Here is a 26,398-nt window from a genome sequence, read left to right as displayed (position 1 = left end):
TCCATTTTATGCTACTTTATAATTCTACTCCAATACATCTCAGAGGTGAATATTGTACTTTTTACTGCGCTACATGTTTGATATCTTTAGTTACTTTTCAGTTAACAAAATATGAATCAACTAACAATTTATTTACACTACCGGTCAAAAGTTTGGGGTCACTTAGAAATGTCCATTACAGACAGAATACCAGCTGAGATCAGTTGCATTGTTTTTTTCAACCAGGGCAGCAGTTTTCAGATTACATTATGTGCTTACATAATTGCAAAAGGCTTCTCGACTGTTGTAGAAAGAAGTGGCTGATCTTTAATGCAATATCTCCATTGGCCATTATCAGCAACCATTCATCCAATGCTCCAAAGGCCCATTCTGTTTACTAATCTGATATCATTTTAAAAGGCTAACTGGGAAAACATTGGAGAACCTTTTTGCAATGATGTAAGAACATAATGTAATCTGAAAACTGCTGCCATAGTTAAAAAAGCAATGCAACTGATCTCAGCTGGTATTCTGTCTGTAATGGACATTTCTAAGTGACCCCAAGCTTTTGACCGGTAGTGTATGTTGTATTATTATAGATTACCAGCAGTATATAAAGTAATTAAAATGAGCTCCCACCTTTACCAGCTGCAACATTAACACACTAATGCATCAATAATTATAATCCAATTATGTATATTATTCTGCATAGTAAGTACTTTTACTTTTGGTACTTAAAGTATATTTTTGATGCTAATATTAATTTTGAATGCAGGACTTTTAGTGTTAATAATCATTTCTTTAATAAAATATTGAACTATGGGGAATAAATCCTTACCTTTCTATTCATTTTAGCTCTCTCCAAACAGGCACTGTCTGCAGAAAAACATCCTTTGGATGCTGGGTCCTCATTTGATGTTTTAAAATCGACCAGTTTAAATAGGTGTCAGACGCTTTCAGTGCGTTTTGGGCCTTTACTTGTAGTATTTCTACACTGTGGTATTAGTACTTATGCGAATGATCTGAATACTTCCTCCACCGCTGTCCATAAGTCTCAGGGGAGCTGGATGTCACATTGGCCGATGAGACTGAATACATTTAAACAAAACCCTGCTAACTGAAGAACAGACGGTAAATGTAATCCCACAGTGTTTTTTTTATCACCCTGTTTTTTTTTCTCTAAAAAGCCCAAACTAACGGAATGGAGAGAATAAAGCCAGATTACGAGTGGGCTGAAATGATGATTGATGAGTCTTTTTATAGAAAGAATGTAGAGGACTGCTCACTTCTTAGTGAAGCTGTTATGTAACAGCAGACGGCCCTGTTCCACATGCTCTTACTGCATCACATGGCTCCTCACTGTGTGTGGCTCCTGGCTGCCATTTCTCTCAGCTACATCAATATAGTTTGTTCAGGTTTCTTCTAATTCTGGTGACCCGTCTACTGTGTGGTTTTTCATAACCCTTGAGCCGGGAGCCCGATGAATAAGTTAACGAGCTAACCTTTGCATTTCAGTTTCCCACAGACGAAGACTCTTTTCTTTTTAGGCTGTAAGAAATCCAAAGATGGAGCATCTGTGATGTCACCAACAGCTGTTTAAAGGGCTGGTTTGAATGTTAGTGCTTAGTCAGTATCTTCTGCCTCATTTCCGCTGCACGTGTCAGCTCGACTCACTTTAGATACCGGGTCAACGGTGCTTGAGTAAATGTACGTTGGGTCATTAAATGGAGATCACACAATCACAACTCTTCAGGAAAGAAAAGGCATCAGTCAAGAGGAATTGTTCTAATCTTTATATACATGATAATTAGTCACCAGTTACAGTACACATTTTATATACTACAGGAACACATAATACAGGTACTCAACGTGTGTTTTACTGTGGTTATTTTTTTTTTTAACTTAACCTGCATGTTGAAGAAGAGCCAATCATAGGGTTTGTCTTCAAGTTTGGAGGACCAGAAGAAGGGACCACTCACAGCCCTCAGTGATCTTATTTCCTCCCCACCCCTTCATTAGCCACGTTAGCATACAGTGAGAGAACAGAGCACACAGGTCCAAGAAGTCAAATGTACCCAAACTGCTGAGGAATGTCTCCTTTATCACGGGAAGAAGAAAGCTTCACATTAATTTTTCCACGAACGTGAAGATCATTTCGAATTTTGAACTCTAAAACTAGCCAGCGAAGGACTTCTTACAAGGAGGGGCAGGGCTTTGTTAAGTGGACCTTACAACAGGCAGCATAGTATGACTCACAATCCTATTCTCTAAAGGGGGGAGGTGGCTTTTCTGCTCTTTCAAGTTCCTGCTGACAGAACAACATTTTTGTTGCATCCTTCAGCAGAAGACAAACCCTCAGAGAGCCTTCTAATGCAACATCATTATTGCTTACAGAGAAAAAAAGAGAGCTATTTTTGTGTGTGTGTGTGTGTGTACATAGACACACAGTGCAGATTCATGGAGGGGCCCTCTATAGTTAAGACGGTGATTATGGGAGAGCTGCCTTCATCATCAGGGGAGGGAAACATCCGAATCCGGAGGAACCTTTTTAATGCAAGCAGAGCGTGAGTGAGGGAGGAAGTGTGGGTTTCTCGAGCTTAGAGAGAGGATTCACCACAGGGAGTGTGATGTTTTTATTGCTCGTATATAGTGACAACTTCTGGCGGTTTGCAATATGAGTCACGCTGTACAACTGATTCACAGGTAAAGGTTTTGGTGAACGCAAACCATGGATCCTTGTCACTGTACCTCCAGAGCGCAAAGGATTATTCACATCAACACTGAACACCTGCTGTGAAACTACATCAGTGAATCACAGCGGACAGAAAACTACTTCACAGCTGCTCTGAGGTGTGGCCACAAGTACACGCTTCAACTTCCCAGTCAAGTATCTTGTTATAATGACAAAGCATCTCACAGTAAGAGGAAAACAAATCATTTTGAGAGAAGTTTTGCCCAAAAGCCCTAAAGATATTTTTAAAAGATGTCATTCGGTCCACCTCTTTGGTCTGAAATATCTCGACAGCTATTGGATGGATGGCCATGCGATTTTGTACATACATTCATGTTCCCCAGAGGATGAATCCTAATGACATTGGTGATCCTCTGACTTTCCTATAGCACCACCATGAGGTTGACATTTGTGGTTACGAGCGAAATTACTGGATGGATTCCCATGAAATTTGGTACCAAAATTCATGTTCCCCTGAGGCTGAATTGTGTTAGCTTTTCATTATCTATCTCATCTCATTTGCACAAGAGAACTCGCATCTTTCAGGACTTAGTGGTCTTCGACAGCTTTAACACAAACAGAAAACAGAATTAAGTTTCTTTTGAATAAGCCTGTTGAAATGGTTTTTTTACTCCGATTGAGCTCTTATTGTGGTTATTAAACTTGGGATAAAAGGGTCCTTGTAAATGTGGTCAGTCATTCTCCTTGATTAAGACTCCTGATGTAAGAAAACTGTCATTATAACAAGATCCTGAGACAAATTCTTTAACTGTGACAGCTGTGCTTCTCTAGAGTTTACTGCCCTGTGTGATCCATGTAAAAGATCTAATCTGTTATCTAAAAGTGAAACTCCATTTCGCTCCAAACAACCCAGCAGCTCAGTTCACTCATGACCCTCGTCTCTAATCGACGCCATGCTTATCATCCAACACCTGCACAGATGCAATTAAAACCTACAAACTACATTTTGATTGGCGAGATGTTTTTTTCTTTTTCGTTTTAAGGCTGTTACTGATAAAAATGGTAAAGTCAAAGCTGCATATTGGAGATACAGTATTTTAAGCCGATAATACCTTAATGTATGTTTTAGCCAGATTTTTTTTATTCATGTCGGGGTAAGAAAGGGTGAAACAGCAGCCAGGCCACGATAGAACACTACATCGCTTCCAGTGAAAGCCAGACTGGTTCAACACCTTTTTATATACGTTGGCAGCTCTTGAAGGCAGCGGCAGTGTTTATAGACTTATGCCCCTCTCAGGCTGTTCAATAACATCCTCACCTCCCCATCAGCCTGGTGGTGGGAGATTTGAGATCCAGATCCAACATCTGACCCAACTGTCGGGCCTCGTGGATTAAAACTGCTGATTTACAAGACAGAATTATTATATTTACACTCCTCCAGCACTCGCTCATAATATACATACGCACGCAATAATTAAAATGACTGTGATTTCCATTGTTTTCTGATCTTCTTCGGGTATCGATCATCGTTTCTAGAGACTGCAGTGATACTTCCACAAGAGGGATCCAGTGGCTTCAGTTTGTTAAGTGTCTCGGCAGTTCATTCCTCATTTGATAGGATGCCTTTTGGGAAGACAAACCTCCCCCAAAAAAACACCAACTCACGTCAACACACTTCACTGAGTCTCTGAGGACATTCTGGGACACATGAGGTACATTCAGCTCCACCGATGCGCTTCACGAGTCGGTCCACAGGATGGTTTACAGGGGAGTGAGCCTCTATCTACCAGTAAGACTGGAAGGGGGAGGTGATGGCGATGGCCCCTTAAACCAGTACCTGTTTGTCTGGTGAATCACGTTTTTGATACCACACCTTCTGTGTGTGAAAGGGCAGGAAAAGGGAAACACGATCTACAGAACCTGGCCGTCACTAGTCATGTTTCCATCAACGTATTTTTAATGCGCATTTTTAAGCATCGCATTAGAAAATGCTGATGGAAACGGCAAAATTCGAAAAAAACTTCCTCAAATTCTCAAAAACAAAAAGTTTTTACCCTCGCCTGAGGTGGGTTTTGCCTTTTTTGAAAAAGAGAATGTGCAAAATGGGAGATAGCTTTGCCGAATAAGTTGTGACGTAGTGAACATGTAACTCTCATGACTATAGTCCCATTATCCATCGGATGGGGGAAGGATCGGGATACGGGTCCCATCCAGTGGGACACTTGTGGGACAAGGTGCGTAGTGGAGTTGCGGTGCGCTATAGCCTGTGCCTCAGCCACTTCGGGTATACTGACGAATGGGTTCAACAGCTTGAATCGTATGGCCCTGCACACCGCGTATACACAGCGGTGGACGGTTGTCTCGCTGACACCAAATGTCTCTGCCACAACCATGTATTCTGCACAGGTGGCCAACTTGTACAAAGCTACCTCTCTCCATTTAGCTAAAGAAGTTAGCTTCTAAACTCTTTGATTTAGCAAGCTAGTGTGTACAATGTACAACCATGCGTAACGTCAACTTGTGACGTAACTACGCTTTGCCTAGTCTAGTTTATTTGCTCTAAACCAGTTGATGGAAACGCTTCTAATTTGCTTTTTTTTCTTTCTTTTTTTCGACATTTTAAAAGTTTGCCTAAAATTCGCTTGACAATTAGATGGAAACATGACTACTAACGTCCTGACGTTTGGAAATTCACTGTATCAACTAAAGAATTGGGGAATGAGGATGTTAGGGAATATGTGTCCAAAATGACCGTTCGGTAAACCCCGCCCCTGAACAGCAATTGTCCAATCGTAGCTTACATAGAGACTGTAATTAGCCACGGCAGGTCCGTCAAACTTTGAATATCTCCACATACTTAGTATATAACGACTTTTGTGTTGCCAACTTGGCGACTTTCTTGCTTAATTTAGCACCTTATCAGACCCTCTTAGCGACTGTATTTCTAAAAAGCGACTAGTGATACATTTAGCAACTTCAGACCATCAGGGGAAAAGCGAGATATATTGTAATTCTTTCCCGTGCATGCTGCTCGTAGTAATCACAATCCACGGCTCTTCTGCTAACCGCACGAATCTCTCTGCCTCTCGCCTTCGACTGTGAGCAGCAGGAAGTTATCCGACACAGCCACTTGGCTCTATAAAAAATGATATGTGACTTTTGGAGCTAGTGCTAGCTACTTTCATTGGAAAATAGTTGGTAACACTGCTTTTGAGTCGTTTATTTTAGCCTTTCCAAACCTAAAAAACAAAAGAGATAAGTGTAAGGAATGTTTGTCTTCTCTAACGTAAACGTTAGCAGTTCCGGCTAACTAGCTTAGTAACACTAATGTAACGTTATATCCAAAGCAAAGCAGAATATCATTCGCTCATTTGTGCGGTTACAGGTTATTTTCAAAAAAGCCCCCTTCAGGACTTACTTACTATGTAGTATTTACCCACCGGTACTGGATGCTGCTATATCTCAGTGTAACGTTAGCATCCCTGCTCTGATTTGTGGAGGTTTACACTCCAGCAACCCCAGCTAACGTTGTAGCTTTAGCCTCAGTCTTTTAGCATTATGTCATGTAGCTACAGTATGTAGCTAACAGGGCATATACTGTATAAAGATACTTTTACAGGGTACAGGGGACAAAGAGTTTTCAACCAACTCATGGAGATCATGCTAATTAGCTAGCTAGCTCAATAAAAAATATGTTAGCGACAGTTGTTACTTCATCAACAATAAGCAGTTTGCGGTCAGAAATGAGAAGCTGATGTAAAATCGAGAAGCCATTGTTTGAAATAATTACTACGAATATAACAACAGTAACTAAAGAGGGCGGGGCTTAGAGAACAGTCACTTGTTCCCACAGCAAATTAAATATTTAGCAGAAAGAGGCAACCGAAGCATATTTAGTACTTTGAAAGTGACTTTGAAGGTGAATCAGGGTTTATGATTTCAAAGTTTTCATAGTAAGTGTGTAGTATAGCTAGTTTATAGTCATTATGTATGGTTAGATACAGTAATGCTATTGTGTGCATTTAAATAAAAGTGACAGAAGTCTTTCCACAGATCAGTCCCACCTACATAACTGGGTATTGGTGCTATTATTATTATTATTATTATTATATTATATAAATCAGTATTATTTGATGATTACATTTATTAATTATGATTATGAATTAGCATTAAAGAGGAACTCTGCCATATCGCTGTTTGGTATATGAAACCAATGAATGTCGATGGGGCTATTATGTCTCAGCCAGGTTTTACAGACGAGTGCAGTCTTATAAAAGGAGTTTGAACATTAATGCTAACATAACAGAAGGGCAGCAGCACTATCAGCAGCGTGTTAGACAGCAGAGAGGGGGGCTCTCCATTGTTGAATCTAGATCAGATCAGAGAAAGATCCCATTATAATTGGCGCCGTGAGGCCACAGGAGCTGGCCTCGGTGGTTTACTCTGACGTGGGGGACTATCTTGGAGTTGGTTCTGACTGGGATGTTTATTGCTGTAAACGCCACAACTTTATTTACAGATTTAAAAAAAAAACTACTCTCTTAGGTGCAGAATATCTTGTTATTTGAATTGAATGAATCTTAAAGGACATTTTGGGAAAATATTATTATTTGCTTTCTTGATGAGATTTTGATACCACTCTCATGTCTGTACACTAAAAGTAAACCTAGTACACTGCCAGCAGCCTTTTAGCTTAGCATAAAGACTGGAAACTAGCACGCTATATGTTTGTTTAATCCATACACAAACAGAAATGTAATACCACAAATTGTTGGCAGATTTTTTTGTACTCCAAGCTAGTGATTTCCGGTTTCCCCTTTGCTACAAGTCTTTAGGTAAATGGCTCTTAATGGCAACATATATCCTGCTAAAAACATTTATTTTCACCTTTGGACAGAGCCAAACTAGCTGTCCCCCCTGCTTCCAGTCTGTATGTTAAGCTAAGCTAATCAGCTATAGAGTGCTATCTATCTTCTCATCTAACTCTTGGTAAGAAAGTAAATAAACCTATTTCCGAAAAGTGTCAAACTATTCCTTTAAAGTGGCACAGAGTCATAATACGACCTGACTGAAAGCCAGACTTGTCCTTGATGATTAATTATTAACACATGAATTCAGTAATTAGTGAATATGTGTGTAAAGTAGGCTTTAGTAACACATGTGAAAGGCACGTGTTCTACAGCTTTCAACTATCAAGGCCTAACATTAAATGGTTTGCACTATGAAGCCTGTTGGAAAATACTTTTGTTAAATGGGTTTTTGTGTAAAAGTAATTACACTTGGATACTTTGCTATGTGGCCCAACAACAACTACAGTATGACAAACAATATATTTTTAAATACCCCTCCATTTTCAAAAACATTATCTCCAGAGTATATCACCATCTGGAATACTGGACTACATGACGCATTTATTCATGTAATTGACTGCTAATCTTTTATAATCTGGTTTTAAGTGCTTTTATCTGTAGACATACTGTGGCTGGATAATGGCTGGGTCATTGACTGTATGGGGAAGCGGAAAGAACAGCATGTGCCTTAAGTCCCAGAATCCAGGAGCAACAATTGTTCCGGCCTCCTCTATGAGCTTTATGCATCTGCCACCAAGGGATTGCTGAAGTAAACTACGCCATTAGAGTTTAATTTAATGCTCGGTCGCTCGACAGCTGTCTCAAGACAAATGAAATGTGTCACCTCACACTGTGTCAAAAGAAATGTGACATTAAATAGGAGGAAAGACAAAAGATTAACACAAAAGTATTTTGTTGTACTTTTGGTTTAGGGCTGTTTTTTTAAGGTTTGGCCCTTTAGTTCCAGTTGAAGGGAAATCTTAATGCTACGCTACAGCTACAATGATATTTTAGACAATAGGTTTTTTTTCAACTTTGTGGGAACAGATTGAAGATTCCTTTTTCAACTAAAGCACAACACATTCATCGGCACGGACAATATTTTCGGCTACTATTAGCGTAATAAACATGTCTGGGTAGTGGCGTATTATATATATATATATATATATCATCCGATAAGTAACAAGAAATTACAGTATAGAATGCCAAACATGTTTGAGTTCATTACAAACCGTGTTTAACTTCGGTTTGCATTGTATTTTATAGTTTTTATTATTATTACGTTTTCTTTTGTTTTTATATTGTTATCTCCCGTTTTTCTATTTTTATTCATTGTTGCACTGTACAGCACCTTGTAACCCTGGTTTTAAAAGGTGCTTTATAAATAAAGTTTACTTACTTCCTTACTTTTCTTCCTGTTCAAAACCATCGTTTCTGTCTAAAGACGCTGCCGAGAGTGTTGAGCGTCAACGCATATAAATGAATCTTAAATGTGTGTTCAGACTAAATGCAACAGAACTTTTGCTTCTCTTATCACTGAAGAGCTGTTATAGTCCAATACAGACTCAGCTAGCTTACAACACGCAGATTTATTTTAAGATTTAGCTGGAACTCCATTCTTTTTGTTATTTCCACTGCCAACAGTAAACTGTGCCTGTTCTTAAAAGTCTTTTCCCAGCCTCTTGTATACAAGATTCCTTTCACATTCAGTCTGAACACATCTTATGAACCTGCATTTCAAGCTCTGGCTTCAATCTCACTGATCAATGGTCACAATGGAGAGGATGCAGTTTACGGCTTTACCTACAGCATTAAGGAGCAGGGCTTGTGTTTAGTGGGCCGGCTTACATTTGGAAACATTTCGGCTTAGGACAGAGAGCACCACTCCGACAAAAAGTCAATAATCACGTTACGTCTGCGGGAGCCACAACTACCTACTATCAAAGAAAGATGTGTTGTTGAAGGCAGAGGTGAGTGGGTGTGGAGTGTGGGCCAGGACTGAATAAATGAAGGAGATTTGATTTGAAGGAGAGGTTTGGTTTGGGTCATCTCTTTAGATGTTGGCATCGTGGGGCAGGTGAGGCAGCGCCACTCCAAGCCTCTGGTCGGAGTGGCGCGCCGTGTGCGGCAGCAAGTGGCCGGATGGTAACAGACCTAGCAGCTCTTTGGATGCTCCTGGCCTCCTCCGACCCCACCGGCGACTACCATAACCGAGCCTGCGGCTTTGCCTCACTGCCTGGCCTAACAGCATGGATGTCTGGGGCCACAGTGGGTCTGTGAAGCTAGAGATGCTGGCCTCCTGAAAGGGGATACAGGACCTGCGCCTCAGCGGGCGTTTTTCGCGATAGATGTGGGAGGCTGTGAAAAGATCGGAGCTAAAGTCGGGGCAGGGCTGCCTTGAGACCCCGCTCAGGAAGATGCGGCCCTCCAGCGACGGCCCCAGCAGGCTGAGGCTAGTTCTGTCCGTCAACGAGTCTGTTCGGTCTTCGTAGGTAAGGTCAGCGGGGGCCGAGCACTGCTGCAGGGGCCAGCCTCCGCGACCCTTCCCCCCCATGTCCGCAGTGCTGCCTCCCTCCCTACCATCACGCTCTGCCCTGACTGCCTCGCTTTCCTCATCCTCCTCTTCCTGCTCCTCCTCCTCCACCTCCGCTACCTCCTCCTCCCCCACCTCTCCCTCCGCCACGCCCTCCTCGTCGTCCTCTGTGCCAGTGGGTGGTGGGCAGCGCGGGTCCCGCAGGAAGACCACTATGACAGTGATATTATCACTAGAGCCCGCATCGCGGGCCGAGGCCACCAGCTTGTGGGCTACCATGGTGGTGTCTCCAGAGTTCTCCTCCAGGTGGTCGCTGACCACCCGCACCGCCTCATCTGGAACCACTGTGTCCCAGAATCCGTCACAGGCCAGAATCAGGTAGTCTTCTGAACCGTCCAATGGGAAGACGTCATGGTCTGCATCACCACAGATGTAGGGCTTGTGCTCTGAGTCACCTGTCAACACAGGTAACAGTTATTCTGTTAGGGCCTGCTCATACTGGCATTCAGCTAGTAGATTCTCTTGTTTCAGCAAAGTGAAAACAAATATGACAGTCTAGTGAATGAGTATATGTACTATGTGTGGTATACTGAGTATCAATAGTTCACCTATTGCTCTGGATACAGACAGACTGCCGTTAACCCTCCATGTACCAAACCAGATCACACAGCCCCCCAGAGCCTCGATCCTCAGCTTCTCATCCTGGAGACACACACGAAGCACATAGTAAGTATGTTAAATGTCATTTTATATCCCAGTTATAAGTTAAAATGCAATAATGTGAAATTTGTAAATACACTTCCGTTCAAAAGTTTGGCATCAGCTGTTCAATATAACTTTTTAACAGATAAAAATGTTTAATTCACACATGAAATGTTTTTGAAATAATTTTGGCCCTAAAAAATGAAGAATTAAAAGATTCAAACTTCCATTTAGTGGATGTCCCCATAGTGTTGCATGATGGGATAATACTGTTTGAACTTGGATGTTGAATTAGTTTTTTGTTCTCCATGTACAAAACTAAATAACATCTTTTTGTAGCGAGGACTTTCTACAACGTAAAAGCATGAAAGACCAGCAGACCAGCTTTTGTGGCAGGAGATTACAAACTTTTGAACTGTAGCGTATGTAAAATAATGATACTATATAATCTACCAATCCACTTTCAGCTATTGTTCTTCATGTCAGCATGTGTACAGTGGAAGTGATAGATTTGTGCCGGATAGTGTGTGTTCATATGTGAGTTACCTCTCTGTCTGGTTTGTGTGGTTTCATCAGCTCAACAACCTGTCCTTTCCTGACCAGAATGACCTGGGAGTCTCCCAGCCAGGCCACATACAATGTCCGACCCCGCAGGAACGTCACCACGCCCGTCGTGCCACAACGCAGGTGCTGCCAAACACAAACACACGTTACAGTATTCAGCTTGCACACCCAACAGCTGCTGCACCACGACTACTTCATACTGGATCAGGGTCATCAGATTACTAATTGGTGAAAAGAAATTCCATATATTTTTGTAAGGAGCAAAATAAACACAAAAAATAAAAGGCAATGGGTCAATTAGTGTGGTTTCAGTGGTCCTGATTAATTTATAAATGAATATAATTCTGGATTAATGCATGCCAGAAGGAATCCTTGGTTGCTGCTTTTTTAAGCGTTATGCTACTATTTAAAGACGGTGGCTGAATATAATTAAATTTAAAGTTAAATGTTGCAGTGAAGACATGTAACTAAGTACGTTTACTCAAGCACTGTACTTAAGTACAATTTTATTAGTATGTCCATTTTATGCCACTTTATACTTCTTTGTTTTTGTTTTGTCTTTTTGCTATGGACCCTCTTGTGAGTCACAAATAAAGTTTGAATTGAATTGAAATACTCGACTACATCTCAGAGGAAAATTTTGTAGTTTTACGCAAATCCATTTATTTGACACCTGTAGTTATTCGTTACTTTTAAACACAAAACAACTAAAGGTGGAAGACGTATTCAAATCATTTACTTAAGTAAAAGCAGCAATACCAAAGTATAAAAGTATCTGATCATAAGTAAAAGTACGTATTATGCAGAGTGGCTACACTGAGTGCTATACTTTTATATTATTGGTGTATTACTATGTAAGTAGTACTTACATACATACATACAGATGAAAATATTTTGATAATCGTTTAAGTCATTTGTTGTGTAAAAAACATGACAAACACACAACAACACAAAGTAGTAGTAGTAGTAGTAGCAGTAATAATAATAACAGTAGTAGTATAATTAGTAAACAAATACTCTGTTTAAATACTGTTTGCTGGTGAGGTTACCTCTCGTGCGGCCTTCTTCACGAAGCCTTCATCAGTGACTTTGAAGGCTTTGCAGAGTGCCTCGATCGGGTCCTGGTTGAACGACTCCTGATGGACCAAGTTGACGTGGAGGTGGTTGGCAGCATAAACGGCAGCGTCCACACCACCGTGACCGTCAAACACAGCAAAGTAAGCCTGTTCCTCCTGATCCTGAGAGACAATACCAGTCAGCCAGCCATGGCTGAAGTTAAATAACACATAACCACATTAACACTACAGGTCTGCAGGTAGTAATGCCATAATCGTTTCCTATTGGCCGCCAGGCTGAAGTGGGTGTGGCTTACCTGCATCACAGAGTTTACGTGTGTTTCTGATCTGTTGTGACGATTCACCATCAAGTTGTGTTAACGAAGCTAAAGTGCAGCTTCATCCCGAGGCTGTGAGGCTTATGAACTCCGAGACTTAAGTCTGTCTGCACTTTTTACTGTGGCACTAGACACTATTGTGCACTATTCTTTTAACATGCTGCTCGGTTTTTAACTGTGTTCTATATATTATAGGTTTTATTTATTATTGAGAGGGTCTATTTTTATCTTAGCTATGACACTGGGAATGTTATTTATTGTGTACGCTGCTGGACCTGGGTAACGAATTCCGTTCCTTCATGTCTTAACATGTTTGAATGACAATAAACTAATCTGAATCTGAACAACAAATACAAGTACAACGGCAGGTATTCAAAATATATCAATTAAAATAGAATATAAACAATAAAATAGAACAATCTATATGAAACCAGCACTAAAGGAAGAAATACAGTAAAAAGGAAAATGTACTTACACCAACTGGCCAGACAGTGGTGCTATAATATGAAGCTTTTGCACGGACATGTCCTAGCTACCTGAATGTTGAAGAGCGAGTTGAAGTCGGGGATGATGACGTGCTTGTCCTCCATCTTACGCCTCATGTTCTTGATGGCATGGATGGAGGTTTCGTAGTACGGCTGTGGACGGCGCCGGAAAGGCAGCTCCTTCAGCCAGAGGCAGCACATCTCAAACAGTCTGTTAAACACCAGCCAGGCCAGCTTCACAGACTCCATCTCTAACACACACACACACACACACACACACACACACACACACACACACACACACACACACACACACACACACACACACACACACACACACACACACACACACACACTCTCAGTCAAAAAGCTTCTCAATTGTATACAAGGTAACTAAGTCAAAGCACTTGTAGTCACCTCCTCATATCTCTGACATCCCACAGGAAATGGTGCATGTAAAGACTTATTTAACTATATTTAAATAAAAAAAAATAAACTATTATTTAATTTCAGTGTCTACCTCCTGATCCTAAGAGACAATCCCAGTCAGCCAGCCATGGCTGAAGTTAAATAACACATAACCACATTAACACTACAGGTGTGCAGGTAGTAATGCCATAATCGTTTCCTATTGGCCGCCAGGCTGAAGTGGGTGTGGCTTACCTGCATCACAGAGTTTACGTGTGTTTCTGATCTGTTGTGACGATTCACCATCAAGTTGTGTTAACGAGGCTAAAGTGCAGCTTCATCCCGAGGCTGTGAGGCTTATGAACTCCGAGACTTAAGTCTGTCTGCACTTTTTACTGTGGCACTAGACACTATTGTGCACTATTCTTTTAACATGCTGCTCGGTTTTTAACTATGTGTTCTATATATTATAGGTTTTATTTATTATTGAGAGGGCATAGCACTTGTAGTCACCTCCTCATATCTCTGACATCCCACAGGAAATGGTGCATGTAAAGACTTATTTGCAAAACAAAAATTGTTTACAACTATTATTTAATTTCAGTGTCTATATATTTATATATCTATAATTTTACCTCGCAGAACAGTGAGCTGCTGGTCTACCACTGCCTCGATTGGTCAGTTAGTTAGTGTTATTGTGTGACTTAGGTGAACCCGAACTAACCCTTTAAAAACCAAAGTCACACAATAACACAAACTAACTAACCGATGGAGGCAGTGGTAGAGCAGCAACTCCTGTGCTCTGTGAGGTAAAATTACAGTTTTTGTCAAAGGAGTCTGGTGGCTTCCTCGTCGGAAATGGCTGTCTGACTGCAAGATAAAGTTGTGAAAATATTCTAAATATAGCATATTCTTAAACTTAAACTGAACTGAACTAAAATACCCACAGCAGTACATCGCTTAGCTTCTGTGTCAGTACCCCTGCTTGCTTCTTCAAACTAGAGGCGTGCCGACCGCCAACTACTGTAGGTAGTAATACACTGACTATGGAGAAGTAGCTCATACAAGCCCACTTCAAAAAATCCAAACTGTCCCTTTAAGGTAGGAAGCTTAATTGCTGTGAGCACAACGTCATGATTTACATCAGCTCCTATCTTCTCTCATCTGGATTTTAGCAGTTGGACAGTCATGTGATGCGGTTTAGAGAAATTTTAGGAGGTAAATTAAACTAAAAGGTTTTAATTAAAATTGTTCTGCTGTATCAAGGATCACATTTTGAAAAGTCCCCATCCCCAGTGAAAATTACACCCCCCACGGACCTGTTTTACTTCTTCAGAAACTGTCATTGAGAAGTTAGTGGAACAGAGGCAAGCCCGCAAGTGGCATCAGGGCTTCATCTCTCTCTAATAACAAAGACACAGGCTGTGTGTGTGCATGGGCTTGACCTACTAATGTTAGCTGCAGGTATAATAGTCTATCCTGTCATTGCCTTTGTCCTCTCTCTCACGCTGCTCTCCCAAACACGGTATCAGTGAGATAGAGACAGACCAGCCTTCACTGTGTCCCATTTTCTCCCTCCACCTTCTAAAAGTACATGCACATGAAACAGCCCAATACTAGAATTCACTGTGTTCAGCCCCTTCCCCCCTCTGGCTCCAAAATGAAGATGTTTCAGCAATGCGTCTGGCATCTTGGCTTACCCATAACACAATGCAAATAACTGAAGGAAGAAAATAAATGCATGAGTGCAGTGAAGCGACATCAAACAGGCTTTGATCGGCTGTTATACAACACTTACTTTGAGAAAGCTCTCACAGCGAGCTGGAGAACAGTTGAGTCCATCAAAATTTAACCAAATCACACAACTGCTCTCCAGTGCACAGTGCTTATGTTTTTAGCAATCGCCATCCTGATTACGGCAAGATAACCAAAAATGTTTGCACAAGAAGAACGACAAAGATGGCTCCCCACAAATTTAGTGTCCATCTTTAAGTGGTGTCAGTAACTAGAGCTGTGTTCCGTTCCACAGTGTACTCCCTGTTTAAGGACAACCCAGTCTCAAGGCAGTTCGTGTAAATGTCACGTTATTTTTAATCTATTGATACGTGTTCACAGGGACGCCGGGAGACGGCCACTGGGGACGCGCGACAATAACGGGACGGGGCGCCTCACACGCCGGGAGATGGCCGCGGGACGCACCACAATAATGGGATGGCGGAGGTTGGGTTTAGGAAAAACACTACAGGGAAAGGGCGCCTACACGCCGGGAGACGGCCGCTGGGGACGCGCGACAATAACGGGATGGTTGTGATTAGGAAGACTACGGGAACCAAAACGCCACACGCGGGACGCGATCCACGCTCGCCCGGGTGAAAGCTGTTTGTCATTTTCATATGTGAATTACACATATGATTTTCAATTTAGGACATTTACTTTTAGTGGAATATTTTAAGACTTTGGTATTTCTACTTTTACTTAAGTAAAGTATCCGAGAACTTCTTCCACTACTGCTGTCATTTTTGTTTATTATGATGTGTACAAGTCAAAGTTGTACCCATGTCCAAACCCATGGGCCCACCACCTGTGAGAGGAACCGCTGGGGGCGGGTGCGCTGCCACACAGGTGGCAGTGAAGGTCAGGGGCCTCGACAGACCAGACCCGGGCGGCAGAGGCTGGCTCTGGGGACGTGGAACTTCACCTCTCTGTGGGGTAAGGAGCCGGAACTTGTGCGGGAGGTGGAGCGCTACCAATTAGATCTGGTGGGGCTTACCTCTATGCACAGTCTCGGTTCTGGAACCATACTCCTGGATAGGGGTTGGACTCTTTTGGGGGGGGGGAACTCTGACTGTTGTTTGTGCATATGCACCAAACAAAAGCTTGGAGTATTTGGCCTTCTTGGAGACCTTGAATGGAGTCCTGCATGGGGCTCCAGTGGGGGACTTCAACACGCACGTGGGCAATGATGGAGACACATGGAGAGGCGTGATTGGGAGGAACAGCCTCCCTGATCTAAACCAGAGTGGTTGTTTGTTGTTGGACTTCTGTGCTAGTCATGGATTGTCTATAGCGAACACCATGTTCGAACATAGGGATGCTCATAAGTGTACTTGGTACCAGAGCACCCTAGGCCAAAGGTCAATGATCGATTTTATAATCGTTTCATCTGATCTGAGGCCGTATGTTTTGGACACTCGGGTGAAGAGAGGGGCAGAGCTGTCAACCGATCACCATCTGGTGGTGAGTTGGGACAGGGGGTGGGGGAAGACTCTGGACAGATCTAGTAAGCCCAAACGGGTAGTGCGGGTAAATTGGGAACGTCTGGAGGAGGCCCCTGTCCAACAGACTTTCAACTCACACCTCAGGCGGAGCTTTTCGGGCATTCCTGTGGAGGCTGGGGGCATTGAATCCGAGTGGACGATGTTCAAAGTTTCCATTGCTGAAGCTGCGGCAAGGAGCTATGGTTTTAGGGTTTTAGGTGCCTCAAGGGGCGGTAACCCACAAACACCGTGGTGGACACCGGTGGTCAGGGAAGCCGTCCGACTGAAGGAGTCTTTCTGGGATATGTTATCCCGGAGGACACCAGAGGCAGTTGCAGGGTACCGAAGGGCCCAAAGAGCTGCAGCCTCTGCCGTGAAAGAGGCAAAGCAGCGGGTGTGGGAGAAGTTCGGAGAAGACATGGAGAAGGACTTTCGGTCGGCACCAAGGTGCTTCTGGAAAACCGTTCGCCACCTCAGGAGGGGGAAGCGGAAACCATCCAAGCTGTATACAGTAAGGATGGGACACTGTTGACCTCAACTGAGGAAGTAATAGGGCGGTGGAAGGAGCACTTTGAGGAACTCCTAAATCCAACTAATATACCCTCTATGTCAGAGGCAGAGCTGGAGGATGATGGGGGATTGTCGTCAATTTCCTTGGTGGAAGTCGTTGAGGTTGTCAAACAACTCCACAGTGGGAAAGGGATCCCCAGGGATTGATGAGATCCATCCAGAAATGCTGAAAGTTGACATGCCTCTTCAACATTGCGTGGAAGTTTGGGACAGTACCTAAGGAGTGGCAGACAAGGGTGGTGGTTCCCCTTTTCTCAGGTTTCAGGTGAGGGTTGGCCTCCGCCAGGGCTGCGCTTTATCACCAATCCTGTTTGTAATATTTATGGACAGGATATCAAGGCGTAGTCGGGGTGGGGAGGGGTTGCAGGTCGGTGGGCTGGGGATCTCATCGCTGCTTTTTGCAGATGATGTGGTCCTGATGGCCTCATCGGCCAGCGACCTTCAGCTCTCACTGAATCGGTTCGCAGCCGAGTGTGAAGTGGCTGGGATGAGGATCAGCACCTCTAAATCTGAGGCCATGGTTCTCAGCAGGAAACCGATGGAGTGCCTACTCCAGGTAGGGAATGAGTCCTTACCCCAAGTGAAGGAGTTCAAGTACCTTGGGGTCTTGTTCGCGAGTGAGGGGACAATGGAGCGGGAGATTGGTCGGAGAATCGGCGCAGCGGGTGCGGTATTACATTCAATTTATCGCACTGTTGTGACGAAAAGAGAGCTGAGCCAGAAGGCAAAGCTCTCGATCTACCGGTCAATTTTCGTTCCTACCCTCACCTATGGTCACGAAGGCTGGGTCATGACCGAAAGAGATCCAGGGTACAAGCGGCCGAAATGGGTTTCCTCAGGAGGGTGGCTTGTGTCTCCCTTAGAGATAGTGTGAGAAGCTCAGTCATCCGTGAGGAGCTCGGAGTAGAGCCGCTACTCCTTTGCGGCGAAAGGAGCCAGTTGAGGTGGTTTGGGCATCTGGTAAGGATGCCCCCTGGGCGCCTCCCTAGGGAGGTGTTCCAGGCACGTCCAGCTGGAAGGAGGCCTCGGGGAAGACCCAGGACTAGGTGGAGGGATTATATCTCCAACCTGGCCTGGGAACGCCTCGGGATCCCCCAGTCAGAGCTGGTTAATGTGGCTTGGGAAAGGGAAGTTTGGGGTCCCCTGCTGGAGCCGCTGCCCCCGCAACCCGACCCCGGATAAGCGGACGAAGATAGATGGATGGATGGACAAGTCAAAGTTAGATAATAATTTATGAATCTCTGTGGTGAGATTTATCTCGTGCATTTGTATATATTTGCATGCTGTATTTTCTGTAATAGAATTCAACGATATCTAAGTCTTTATCCGTTAAACCAAACCTAATGTTTAGTACAGTTGATGTATTTATAATAGTATTAAAACTACCAGCGTACTGGGAAAGTAATTAGACAAAGTCTGATGAACATTTTAATGAGAATCTGTTGGCCTGTAAGTATGTTTTGGAGTTCTGCCCTCTAGCGGTCAAATACCACTTAATGCAGCTTTGCGAGGGAGAACTGGGACAAAGCCCTGGTGGTTGGACGCGTGCGGTGTGTGTGTGTGTGTGTGTGTGTGTGTGTGTGGGAGACCTAATTTGTCTGCGCCTCTATACGTGTGTGTGTGTGTGTGTGTGTGTGTGCAAGAGAGAGAGAGCGCAGTCTCGTGGGCACTTCTGGGACTCACGTGGTAATGGGTCAGCTCCATCTTCTACCGTCTTATTGAGGAGGTGGATGGAGAGGTCAGTCTGCAGGAGGCTGTCCGCTGTGGCCCTGGCTAGAGCTGCAGCCAGGGAGCAAGGGCAGTTACTGTGGGGAGAGACGACACAGTTATGAATGGGTCAGGGAAAAAGAAATCATGTTAGGATAATCCTCTGTGGAGATCAACAATGTCTTCTATCATTCAGCCGGTTTATTTGACCGGACTGAATAACAATGTGGTTTTGTTATTCTTAGAGCCTTAATAGAAATACGCTTTTCCTTTCTAATACAGAACAGACCAAGGCATTGACATGGCAGATATTATTAGAGATGTTCCAATACCATTTTTTTCCTTCCTGATTCGGAGTACCAATCTCATGCCAGCGTGTTAAAAATAAAATCTATTAGCTGTATACAACTAACCCTGTATGGATGTGATATGATTGCCATCAGTGTTGTATGGCCTGGCTCGGGTTAAACCCTTTGTAAAATTAGAACAAATACGTACAGAGAATGAATGTCATAGAACTTTCTTTTCTTATCAAGTTTGACAGTCAGTCATACCTGAAAAAAGAACGTAAATAAATACATCTAGAAATAAAGAACAATTCTAAAAAACTGTGCAGCCACAATTTAGGAAAATAAAAGACATTTAAAATTTCAAATAGTACAGTAACAGCATAACGCAGTAGTGAAACAGATATTGGCAACACTAGTGCCAGCCCTCATAACAGAAGCTTTGCATACTATACACATTGCCATTTTACATGTGGGATTTTCCAGTGTAAAATAGCTGACATTTTGCTAACGTTAGCTCTGACTACTCAAACTCTCCGCGAGCAGACCAAAACGAAAATCAATTCTTCTTCGCCGCTCTAAAATCTGCCAGAGTAACTTATCCGAACCAACCGGACTCACTACCAGTACTGTTGAATAAAGCTCTCTGTGGGTGAGGATGCTACACCTTAATATGTAGAAAGTAAGCCCTCTCATTACTACATTTTTAATGTTTTAACAGAGTTTATTTAGGACTTCCTGTTAGACCCACCGATATCCTGCCAGCTGGAGTGAGCTGGTGCCAGTATTTTGTGCCTTAAGAGTTTTTAAAATGATATAACAGCTCTGTTTGAGAGTGGCAGAGCTGTGTGTGCATCTGTGCTGGAGGAGGGAGGTGTGTCTCCTCTTAACGGTAACGAGAGTGTTGGGTGTTGGGGGGGGGGGTCGTTTGAAGGACTGAAGGCTTGCTGTACATGACTCACCAAGATAACTGGGTCACCTCCAGATGCAGGTAACCATGGCAACCCAACTTCTGGATGCTGGCCCTTTTACATTCAATTCAAAAGCACCATATCTAATTTTCTGCCTTTGGTGGGAGGAGGGGGGGGGGTCTCTCAATCAAAGCTATAACAAAAGACAGAGTGCTGCTATGAAGTAGCATGGGATCATTACCGTCTTTGCAGTGCACTTCTCCTGGTTAGGATTCCTTCAGTGTTCATCAATCAAAGTTTAAAACCGTTATTAACGCTGTTTCTCCGACGCTGTTCGGCGAACAAAAGATGTCCCAGGAGGGGCAAGCTGCCGCTAACATTTGCTCAGCATGTTGCTCTGATAACTTTAGATCCAGGCATGAGGTGACTAAAATCCTTCATCTGGTTAAAATATATAGTTCAAAACAAAAAATAGGGCTTAAAACCTGATGAAACGTCAATGACAGCTATGACAACCACAACGCTAACGCATGCACAAAAGGGAATATGACGCCATTGACAGGTGACCAAATGTCAGTCCCTCCAGAAAAACGTGATTATGCGATCGCATAATTCAATGCATAATCAGCCAAAGTCCGCATATTTATGCGGGGGGGGCGCATTTTTTCAAATACGCCGCACTTTCGCCGCATAAATTGCAGATTTCCGCGCAAAAATATGCGGGCTTGCATGATGTCATAATCCCCGCATTTTCGTTGCAAAAAAATGTTGCGTTTACTTCACACAAGAGCAGCCATTTTCCCCTGTTGCCATAGGAACGTTACGAAGTGACGTAATTACGCGACGTGAACATCATCGAAAAGCTGCAATGAAACCGTGATGAAACCGCAGTTTTTGCAAGTTCCCGCAATTTCATTGCATAAATATCCCACATATTCCTTCGCATTTCTTAAGAAAACGTGCCGCATAATCAAGGATTTTTTCCTGCAACAATCACAAAAAAACTCCGCATTTTTCTTGAAGGACTGATTAAATGGAACGGACCGTTATCTTGAATAAAGGGACAGATTTCTCTGAGACATTGTTGGAAACATTTGGAATAATGCACAAGTACAAAATTATTTCTTCTTCTTAAAGGTCCCATGGCATGAAAATTTCACTTTGAGGTTTTTTAACATTAATCTGCGTTCCCCCAGCCTGCCTATGGTCCCCCAGTGACTAGAAATGGTGATAGGTGTAAACCGAGCCCTGGGTATCCTGCTCTGCCTTTGAGAAAATGAAAGCTCAGATGGGCCGATCTGGAATCTCCTCCTTATGACATCATGAGATCAAAACAAACATAACATCACAAAAAAACCTCTTTGGACTTTTTATTACCTTAAATAAGAAGTTCATGTTTTCAGTTCGATTTGTTTGTCTGTTTGCAGGATAACGGAAAAACTACTGGCCCGATTTTCATGAAATTTGGTAGAAGGGGGCAGCATGGGCAAAGGAAGAACCCATTACAGTTTGGAGCATTACATTTGTGGATACACAAATTATTTTTCACTCTCTTAAACATTACGAGATAGGGCATTTGGCCTTGGCGGGGGTCTGTGCTCTTCGAGTGCCCTTCTAGTTTATTATTTTAATTCATACAACCATAAATTCAGCCCACGCTGGTTCATATTAATTTAAAATGTAGTAAAGCTGCAGCTGAATCCTCAAATATATGCTCAGTAACTGCTGGATGGTGTGATGTTGCACACTTGAATTAGTCATTGCAGTGCATTTCATTTACCCAAATAAATGAACTTGGGTTGGCTGAGTACAACACAGGGACATATTCTACAATTAAAAGCTGTGTATTAAGTGTGAAATGGCCTCTGTGTCTCTTATGTAAAATGCCATGGGTGTAATCAATGAATCTTTAATGAATTCAGCTTTAATGAATTCAGCTCTGCTCTTGCTAACTAACTAACGAAGAGAAAATGTTTGTGTTTACATGTACGACTATGTACTAGCATCAGAGTATTTTAGCAAAATGTGGTCACATCACACCAGTCCTTAGATCTCTACATTGGCTTCTAGTTCATGTTAGTATTTGATTATGAATCCTTGTCCATGGTTTTGTTTCATCAGTGTTTCCTCCATGTTGATTTTGTAGTAGCGGCCCACCATGGCAAAATTTCTGCCACCACGGTATCAGAAATAGGGCTGTACAAAAGATTTAGTCGCGGTTGCCTTTTAAATTATCCTGCCGACATAATGCACCCCCCCATTTTGGTTATTGGGCCCGTCCAGTTTATTGTCAAAACGTTTGCTTTCTTCCGAGTCACCTATTAAACAAACAGCTCCACTAAAAACGTCACCGCGGTGGGTCCGTTCTAAGTGTAGACCTGTTGTAGATGTTAAGTGCCCTATAGTTCCTCAAAAAATACAGTTCAATCACAAAATATGCCTCATTGTGTGTGAATAGAGGTGAATAAATATATTAGTTTGTGTTGAGCATGTCAGTTCCGTTTCATACGTAAAACATTTGGCTGCGTGGGGACAGACCTAACCCCACTGCTTAAAAAAATCCTAAAAAAAACACTGTTCATAGCGTGTCTCTGACGTGCTTCGTCATATACGGGCCTGCCAGACCTCTTATTTAGATCATCTGTTAAACATGCAAAGTTGGTGAAACTGTAATGGGTAGAGATACAAAGCCTTCATAGTGTCCTGATGCATAAATGCTCTCTGTGCTTTCCCAGAGAAAAGTCCGGAATAAAAAAGAGGAAGTAAAACAGCACATACAGTGTACAAATTCTACATGATTTACTTCCCTAAATAATACATATATTAGCAACAGTTTAGGAGTCAAGGGAAAAAGATGTTTTGATCTGTACCTTTCAGAATAATAGTCTCATCTAAACCCACATATGATTTTACAGGATTTTGTGATGCCGTTTCATAATTTATAATTTAGCGCAGCAACAAACACACAACTCAACTGCAGTTACACTACAGGGATCAGTGCGCCTGCACAAGTCCAATGTAGTGTAGCAGTGTAGAACCAGTTTAGGCAACACAACTACTTAGTTACGTTTAGTAACAGATTGTTTTGTTTCATTTGTTACGTACGTGGCATACAAAATGCATAGGTATTTCATAAGTTATGTAACAAAAGTCAGTTCAAATTGGTTAAAATGAGTCAACGTGGACATGCTTTCACATGAGACACTGCCATTAGATCAGCTCCAAAGTTAAGCTTAGTAAAAACATTAGATTACCTTGTTTTATGTTGGGGTTTTTTAAATTGCATTTGATTTTTATTTTGTAAACACACTGCTAAAGGTCTTTGTATTTCCCTTGAAATGAAAAATGCCATATCAAAAGTCTTGCTATTGTCAACAAAAGAAAACAAGAAACTAGTTTGCTTTTCATAGCTGCAGTTACAATCTGCCTCTCCTATCTTTTTTACTCCGTATGCTGTAGTGTTGTAAAAAATTCAAATGTAAAGTTGAGACACAACAGGGATTGTTCCTCTCTCCATAGCAACCACTGAAACTACAAATAACTCCACTGACGACCATCTTATATTCAGAAATAGTTAAATGTATTAAAAAGGCAATTACTCATTCCCTCCTGACACTGTATCAGAATATATCGAGACAATTCGTGATGCGTTTTCTCCACATCATGTATGGACATTTTAACCATAAAGAGTCAGAGACAGTAAGATCCAGTTCACACCTGGTGTTAACATGTCATCTGGATAACCCTGTATCCCTAGAACTTTGGTACATATTACATATTTGCGGACCAATGCAGAAAATCTCCAGTTAGAAAATGGTTAAAATGGCTTGTAGCAGTATATTGGGGTTATTCTTGTTAAAAGTGTCAACGTTTTTAAACTGCTGCCACTGTTGGCATCATAAATAAGGTTATCTGGACCAGACATATGCAAATCCAGTCTTTTAATTTCTGCCTCACTTTAGAAACTTATTTTTCGTCGGGTCCTTGATTTTCCAAACTGGGTCAAGGGCTGGAACATCAGGAACAGAGTAGCGAAAGCATGACCCCATAATGCAGTAACCTCCTTGAAAATGTGGCAGCTATATTTGTTGTCCTTCTTCTTGAATCACAGGAGTAATCATGAATTAAATCATAAATTTACAGACATCTCAGTCCGGTGCCACCATCAGGTCAAAGAAATATTGACAAGGAGACCACGGAAACCAAGCGTACACTTTTTCCCACCAACAAGTCCTCCAAACCATACAATGATATAGGTTGTTTATTCCTACCCTCTTATACGACCCACAGGAGCATTTTCTGTCCTCATATCTGAACCAGTCATACTGAGAAATACAGAGAGAGTTTTGTGGAGCTGATTGTCTTAATTAGGCGATGGCTTGAATGTAATGGACGTTCATTAATATAAAACAGTTACGCACTAAAGCTTTAAACACAATGTTAAAGTTGTGAAACGGTCGCAGTTTGGTTAGGTTTAGAAAAACCTTGTGGTTTGGGTTGAAATCAGATGTTACTTCACTTCCGGTTACACACGTGAAGCTGACGTGACGTACCTCCGTTTGTTCCGTAAAGTTAAAACAAACTCGCCCTTTACATTTTTTTTTTCAAACGGGATATAAACCCCAATCTCCTGGGTGAAAGTCCCGTGTTTCTTTTACTTATCCACCACCCAAACCTTCAACTTTCTGCTTTGCTTTTGTCATAATTACGACGGCCACTAGAGCTAGAGGGCGCCGCCACTATAAGTGTAAATATGAGTTGTAATTGCTGCTTGAGCAAATAACCTGTGGGAGAAACTGGTATTTATAAAGGAAGAATGTGCGGTGAGAATGCATGCTCTTCACGCATACTTCAGACCACCGTGCACACGGTTTTAGCTGAAAGCTGTGGGTGAAAATGATGAGAAGCAGATTGAATAGATCACAAAGTAAGTTGAGATACAAGTAACATTATTATAATATTATTGTAACATTATTATAGCGCTGCCCAGGACAATTGTAAAGAAATGCCAATAAACCAGAGCACTTTTTTCTCCTATCCTGGAATGCTGTGTGGATTGGCCAGACCCTCCTTTGCAGCGCTGTGGAGGAAGGTCTGGCAATGTGAGACTATCTCCCTGTTAATGAACGTTTAAATTGATCCTTTGAACCATATTTTAGTTAGTTTTAAGGCTTGATCTCTGCAGTATTCTCTATGAACAGAAACGTACAGTGTTAACCAATGTGAATGATTTGCACAGGGCAATAAATTGAAGGTACTCGTAGGTAGGAATTTAATTAAAGATGCAAATGAAAGATTAGTCACTGTGTCGGTTTACTACATTATACTACATGCTTTAAAAAGCAAAGATAAAGGAAGAAATAAATAAAATGAAGAGATGAGGGTGTAGGGAGAGTCTGACTGTCAGTATTTGGGTTTGTTCGTCACAAGTGTCCTCTCCTCCATGTTTCCATTCATAGAAACATTGTCATCTCTCGCTCTTTCTGCTCTCCTCGTTCCACCATTGGCTGCCCTGTGGGGGTGGATGCTGAGCTGAGAGGCTCTGATTGGCTGCAGGTCATGCAGGAGAACATATGGCGCACCAATGGCAGTTCCCCATGGCTTGTGCATCACAGTGAGGTCATGTGGAGCGGAGGAGGCTTAAAAGGAGAGCTTAATCTCAGTTCACACCATCACGCTGCAACAACACCACTGACTTGATAAACGACCAGTGCTGGTTCAACTGGTCATCACAATCATACATTTGGCGTGATGTTTTTTTCACCAAACTCTATTTTACTAAGTCTTCTGTGGCTTTTCTTCTGTCTTTCTCTTCATTTTAATTTGAATATTTGAAAATAACTATGGTGGGTAATACATGCAGAAGACCCAGGCACACCCACATACACAGCTCACAAGAACAAAGACCACAGTAAGAGAAGAAGAAACACAAAATAAGATCAAATGTTGGAGTGCACTTTCACAATCTTTTGAAAACAAGTTATAAATAAAATACAATAAAAGCCGGTTCTGGCTAGAGTCAGGATTTCAATATTTAAAATCAAAGAAAACAGTGTTCAG

The 26,398-nt window shown here is 42.2% G+C and overlaps 1 protein-coding gene across 1 annotated transcript in view; it reads right to left on the bottom strand.

Annotated features, from left to right (window-relative positions):
- Positions 1-2,400: 2,400 nt before the first annotated feature.
- Positions 2,401-26,398, bottom strand: part of ppm1e (protein phosphatase, Mg2+/Mn2+ dependent, 1E) — a 46,584-nt gene continuing 22,586 nt past the window's right edge. The window contains exons 3-8 of the mRNA XM_078265263.1: positions 19,117-19,238; positions 13,250-13,449; positions 12,370-12,558; positions 11,303-11,446; positions 10,663-10,756; positions 2,401-10,509 (exon numbers count right to left, since the gene is read on the bottom strand). Of these exons, the coding sequence (XP_078121389.1) occupies positions 9,575-10,509; positions 10,663-10,756; positions 11,303-11,446; positions 12,370-12,558; positions 13,250-13,449; positions 19,117-19,238 (1,684 nt within the window). The 3' untranslated portion in view covers positions 2,401-9,574. The remainder of the gene's footprint in view (positions 10,510-10,662; positions 10,757-11,302; positions 11,447-12,369; positions 12,559-13,249; positions 13,450-19,116; positions 19,239-26,398) is intronic.

This window comes from Sander vitreus, chromosome 13, assembly GCF_031162955.1.
Source record: "Sander vitreus isolate 19-12246 chromosome 13, sanVit1, whole genome shotgun sequence".
NCBI classification, from domain to species: domain Eukaryota; kingdom Metazoa; phylum Chordata; class Actinopteri; order Perciformes; family Percidae; genus Sander; species Sander vitreus.
Note: the sequence above shows the minus strand (reverse complement) of the source record. Positions and strands in the feature narration are given on the sequence as shown.